Raw genomic sequence first — 6,205 nt, 5'->3', positions numbered from 1 at the left:
ATTAGAACGTATTGCCTCTAGTGCAATCTCGTTATATTTCGTAAACAGGGTATATTTGAACAATTTTAATTTTAATTTTCTTTCTGGTTAAATTTAAGTCTTACCTCCAGTGTAAGCTCTTTTTGTTTAAACAGTAGTAACGTCTTGCCTCTTGTGCAAGCTCGTTACTTTTTGTGACGCAGTTACCCGTACTACGCAATATATTTACCAAAGGATTATAATGTAATAGTTACCTAATTTGGAATCACCGATGTCCGAAAGATCAAAATCTCTCCGTAAATACTTTTGAGGATCGATTCTAGATCGCTGTCCGGGTTGTCAACAACCTGTTTGTTTTCTTCCTGCAGCGCAGGACTCGAGTGATCCTCGTCCGACGATACGTCGTAATTAGTTAAATTGTTCATGTACTGCTGCATTCTGTTTATTTTATTCTCAAGGGCACTGATGAACTCGGGATTTATCCTTTTTCTGCTCATATTGAGCACTCAACACAATTGTAAACACTAAGAAATCAGCGATCAATGGAAAACACACCCGCACTCTAGCGCACAACAAAGAGATATGAATCAGATCAATTCCAGACCCGTACAGCCGACATTGGGGCCCCTGGCACCGCAAATTTTTTGGCTCTAAATGTTGTGCACTCTAGTAGACTTAGGGATAACTACATGGTAAAATAGTATAATCTCGAGAACGAGGCTCGAAATATAATTCTTTTCAAAATTTCTCTATTTCAATTCAGAAATCTTTGAAAACTTTTAAAGTGTTTAGAAATTTCGTGAAATTTATAGAATATAAATCTTTATCTTTTAAACTGAATGGAACAAATTAACAATTGGCCAGGAGAAAACCAGGAAATTTCCAGGAATTAAAAATCATCGGTAATTTTGGATAAATTAATTTGTAGTATTATTTATTTTTGGTAAAACATAAATAAGATAAATCTTTTTATATAATTAAAGAATACTAAAGTACAAAGGGGGATTTTTCTTTCATGCTGTATATAATAAATTTTCTGTAAATCTTATATTTTAACATAATGTTAAATAAATTTTTGAAAAATGAAACATACATATATGAATCTTAATCATCTAAATCTAAGGAAAGGTGGTTGTCTATAGAAAAACTCACAATATGTAATATGTATACATATTTATTTATTGCAGAGAGAAAACACACACGTATACCTTGTTCGCATACACTTCTTTTTATTTCCGCACTAATCATTTTCACAGTAAGTCTTCATTCAATGCATACTTTTATATACATAAAGTATATGTATAGACTATACATGACAGTCTTTATGTTTTTGCAACTACAAATTTATTCAAATTTTATCAAAATGCTGCTGCAATATTTGGTTGAATACATTTTTCACTAATTTCGATAATTTTGTTTGGTAGATCAATTGTTTAAATTACGACACCACTTCAGTACATTTTTCTTAAACCATGAATGACAAAGCAAACCCTATACATTGAAATCAAAGAAACTATTTTTAATTCAATTTTTCTCTGAAATATGATTCTAGAATCTTTACAAAAATACAAATTTTATAGGCGCTAATAAAAGTATGCAATTGGCATCAAAATTATTTTATTAATATCTGGATCAAATAAATGAGACAAAATTTGGAAATTTTAAAATCATTCCCATAAATTTGACTTTCCAGAGTTTTATGTTGCAAAACTACTTTCCATTTCATAAATTATCAGAAAAGTTAAAATAAGATACATAAACTTTGTAGTTTGTATGTATCCAGAGTGGGCACTAGGACGTCCTAAAGACGTCCTTAGAACGTACCTCTATGTCATATGGTCTGACGTCTTTAAGACATCCTTTGGAACTTTTCATGTCTTTAAAAGGTCCTCAGGACGTCCTTAAGACGTCCGCCGAAAGACGTATATAGGACAAGTTTAGGACTTGTGTGCCCACAGGGTAAGGCTACGACGTACGCACTTATTACCTAAAGTTGCTGATCTAATAAATTACTGAAGTATATATAATACCGTAGATATACTTGTTTGAAGATATTTACTGGCCTGGATTGTTGAAAAGGAAAGTAGCTTCCCAGCTTGACAATTTATATTATAAAATGGAAATGTAGATATGAGAATATTTACATAAATGTTATGAAAAAACTAATATTTTGTAACAGATGAAATTACTTATCCTAAAAATGTTTTACAAGGCAAGTCTATCTTTTATGATCATGACAATGAATCGAGCAACAAAATAACTTGTCTAAACTCAGGTCTGACGATGCAATACGAAAATGAAAATTGAATTATAAAAACCTAGTTCGCTTTCAATGTTGCCCTTCTTCCTCTCTGTGGCGTATTCGGGATCTTCTGGTCTTGACCCTGTTCTTGATTCTCTGTTGCTGCAAATGATCCATTGGGAATAGAAGCATTGGAAACAGAAGCATTGGAAACAGAAACTTGATTCACAGCTGGTTGTCCTGTGAACTGGATCTGGATCGGCCTTTCATTGGATTCAATTGCCTGCTGTTTCCTAGGAGCTGTGATTGTCAAGACACCATCAGAGGAAAGATGAGATTCTACCTTATCCACATCGCATTGAGATGGGATCAAATACTTTCTGAGGAATTGCCTGGAAATCCAGCCATGCTCATCTTCCTTCTCTTCATGTTTGGCCTCGACGACGACGTGTTTGTCGGCCACTTTGACGTTGATCTCATCCGGAGAAAACTGCTGCACATCCAAGGTGACCATGAATTTGTCCTTATCTGCTTGGACAGTGGAGGCACCTCGGTCCTGTCTGGGACGGGTATAAGGACGATACCTTCTCCTGGAAACACTTCTGTTGGGTCTGTAGATCAAAATCTGATCAGAGCTGGGTGCAATGTTCTCCAGAAGGTCTTCTGGCCTAAGGTTGATTCCAAAATGTTGATCGAAAAGTCGGTGAGGACGGTCCAAGTCCTCCCACCAGTCAGAGAAAAGCACAGGCAGCAGAGACATTTTATAAAGGTTTGGAAGATTCAGATTCTGAGGAGCTGGGCCTCAAAGTTAGCGCTGATACTTTGCAGTTTCCAGATACTAGATTTTTTCACGTAAAGTTTCTGGTTTCTGGATAGATGACTTTTCAAAATGTTCACCAAGCAGCACACTTCACTTGATATTTTGTCTTTTCTTGAATCACTTTTGGATCTACTTTCTGTTTTTAGAAAAAAAAGATCACTTGGATTTTACTTCTTTAGACAAAGTCAGCAATGACTCGGTTCAGTTCGTCGGTTCGCACGTGGTACTGTTATGATGCAGCGGCTGAGTGCCCCGCTTTTATAGAAAGTCCTGACCTCGGTGGTGGAGGAGATATTGATTGTGGATGGCGGGGCGGTCGCGAGTTCTGGTAGCTTCTGGAAGTCTAGACTCTAGAAAGTACTAAACGTTTGACCTTGACTTTACTAGAATGAAAGGCGCAGAGTATAGTAGATTTAACCCTACACGGATCCTGCGGGGGACAAATGTGCCCCACGCGAAATTCAATTAATTCTCCTGAGCAAATAACTCTGATTTTTTGGTGCAGGCCCTAACCATAATTCAGTTCGACTGTCCTAGAGTGCGGTGAAGTGGTTGATGTGGCCGGTTGTTCGCTACGTGTCAAGTAAAAAAATATATACACACACACACATATATATATCAATGTAAAGTTGTTTTCTTTAATTTTATTCATACAGTGCTCATAAATTCCAATAATAAATCAATTAATAAATAGCAAATGAATAATTGTGTTTTTTTTTTATCAAAGATGTCCAGAATATACGAACTAAAAAGTGCCGATGCTGTGAGTGCTGTGTCGCAGGAAAGAGAGAGAAGTTGCAACCGACCTGTGTGTGACGAACATAGGGCGGTCTTGTGCAACCTTTGCACCGAAGTATATCGAGCTTATTTGATGCAAAATTTATTTTAATCAATTGTTTTTTAATTCAATTTTCTTTCGAGAATTAATTTGAAAATAAACATAGTTTTTTTTTAAAGGCTTCTTTTTTTAATTCTGATGAATTTTTCCTATCTTTCAAACTTACTAACCGCTTTTTCATTGAAAAAACTTTTTCTTTTATTTGCCTTTATTGAAATGAAAGCATCTTATTGTGCATCAGAAAACAAAGAGATTGACCTATTATATATTCAAATTTTTTATAATAATAAGCACTCTGCCCGCACTTATGATATTTCTCATTTTCTTAAATTTTCTAACTTCGAATGTTCAAATAAATATACTTTTTGCTAGAAACCTAATTACAACCTACATCAACTTAAGGTGCAATTTGCCCTCTTCAAAATGGCGTTTGAAATTTCAAAATTAGTTTATTATAAAGGCAATGACATGATTTTTTCCAAAAAATGTCAAAAACACGATTTCTTGCGATTTTTATTTGTTTAAACATTTATATCAACATTTTATATTCATTGAAACAGGATTTTATATACAAAAATCTCTTCGACATTAAAAAACGAAGAGAATGGTGTATATTAACATCGGATTCCGATGAAAGGGAAAGATTGTGCACAAGGAAACCAAATGGGGGACATTTGTCACCCACAGGAGCCGGTGAGGACAAAAAATTTACGGGATCCGTCTAGGGTTAAGAATCAGAATTAAAATTAGACGCTTGCCGTCTACTAATAGGAGTCGATAACCAAGTAGTTGGAAATACATAATGATTATCTATCATTCATCTGTCTATCTATCACTTCGGGGTCACTCTCGATCATCACTCGGAATGAAATTATGCTAATGAAAAGATCGTTTCTCCTTGCATTGATTTCTTCAACAAAAGAATTTATTAGTTTATGTGCCTTTATTCTCCTTCATAAAAGAGCGAGTAGTTTCTAGAAAGAGGGCTTTGTAGTTTTATACTGACGGTTAGGAGAAAGAGGTGGTAGCGCTGGAAGCCGGATTTATCTGGTTTTATGGTCCGTAGACCGGCGCAGCCACCTGCACCAAAACTACGAGTGGCTGTTCATAGTTGTACTAAAATCAATACAGTGTGCGATTTTTCGAGAATTTTAGAGGGCTTTCGAATACGTGAAACAGAAATAAACTATTTTAAAATTTTAATGAAATGATGTAACTGCGTGTAATGATTTTTCTTCTCATACCTTGTTTAGTGTAAGCTCAAATATGAGTAAACGTTATATGTTTTCAAACTAATACATATTTTGAATAAAATTCGTTTATAGAAACATTATTAAAATAATAATTATTATGCAGGTTAACTATGGTTAATACCAGACTAAGTACCTACTTTTCATCAGCTTTAAATAATTATTTTTAAGTAATAATTTGGAAAATACGGAGTATAGCTTTTTCCCAAAATACTTAAAAGTTATACAAAATTAGTGTTTAATAAACGCAAGTCGAAGACATTTAACACATTTCTAACAAATTATAGTGAAAAAACTTCAAAATTTAAAATAATCTTTCATTTTTTCCAATATTTTATATTTTTGTTACAGGGCTAGCGTCGGGGTAAATATGAAAAACTTGGTAGTATCAAAATTTAAGAAAATACCCAACTGAGCTGAAAATGAGGTATTTGCGTTGTTTATAATTCGACAAATTATAAATGGGAAAATACGAAAATATTGCTCTTTTCATTACAGATTTAAGTGGTTCACAAGTATTTGTCTTCTTGAAATTTTAAAGATTCCTGTAATTTAATTCTGTATGAAGAAGCTAAAAGTATACATAATTCAATTCTAGTAAATGTTGTATCTTTTAACTGGTTTAACTCCTAATTCTTATTTACTTTTCAAAATATGAAAATTAGGGTGGTCCAAAAAAATATTTCAAAGTCTCATCCCCTCATTTTGTGTAATTTCGTGAAAAAAATATCCTAATTTTTTAATACATAGGACTCAAGCGTTAAAAATTAAATAAATCCATAATAAACCGTTAAAAGCTTCACAGGGGTCACATAAAACTATGATGTGAAGCAAACCAAAACTTGGAATATTAGATATTAGATTATTGCAATTTTAAAAATAAAAATTACTTGGAAAAATAGTTTGAATTTAAAAAATTAACATAATCTACGAAAATCAAGCCTTTTTTATATACAGTTACATGTTGTGTATTTTCAAGAAATTTTAAACATTAATTATATAACAATACAAAATAAGACGTTCTTCAAAACTTTTTATTTCAATATAATTACTGTACACTATGGTGAGAGCATCAC

The 6,205-nt window shown here is 33.3% G+C and overlaps 1 protein-coding gene across 1 annotated transcript; it reads right to left on the bottom strand.

The window, feature by feature from the left end:
- Nucleotides 1-1,137: 1,137 nt before the first annotated feature.
- LOC117169250 (protein lethal(2)essential for life-like) lies at nt 1,138-3,277 on the bottom strand. The gene has a single exon (XM_033355527.1). It carries the CDS (start codon nt 2,979-2,981, stop codon nt 2,298-2,300), a length of 684 nt encoding a protein of 227 aa, XP_033211418.1. The 5' UTR covers nt 2,982-3,277; the 3' UTR covers nt 1,138-2,297.
- Between the last annotated feature and the right edge of the window lie 2,928 nt (nt 3,278-6,205).

The sequence above is a fragment of the Belonocnema kinseyi genome, chromosome 3, assembly GCF_010883055.1.
Source record: "Belonocnema kinseyi isolate 2016_QV_RU_SX_M_011 chromosome 3, B_treatae_v1, whole genome shotgun sequence".
In the NCBI taxonomy this organism is placed as follows: domain Eukaryota; kingdom Metazoa; phylum Arthropoda; class Insecta; order Hymenoptera; family Cynipidae; genus Belonocnema; species Belonocnema kinseyi.
This window is presented reverse-complemented; position numbering and strand designations above follow the sequence as displayed.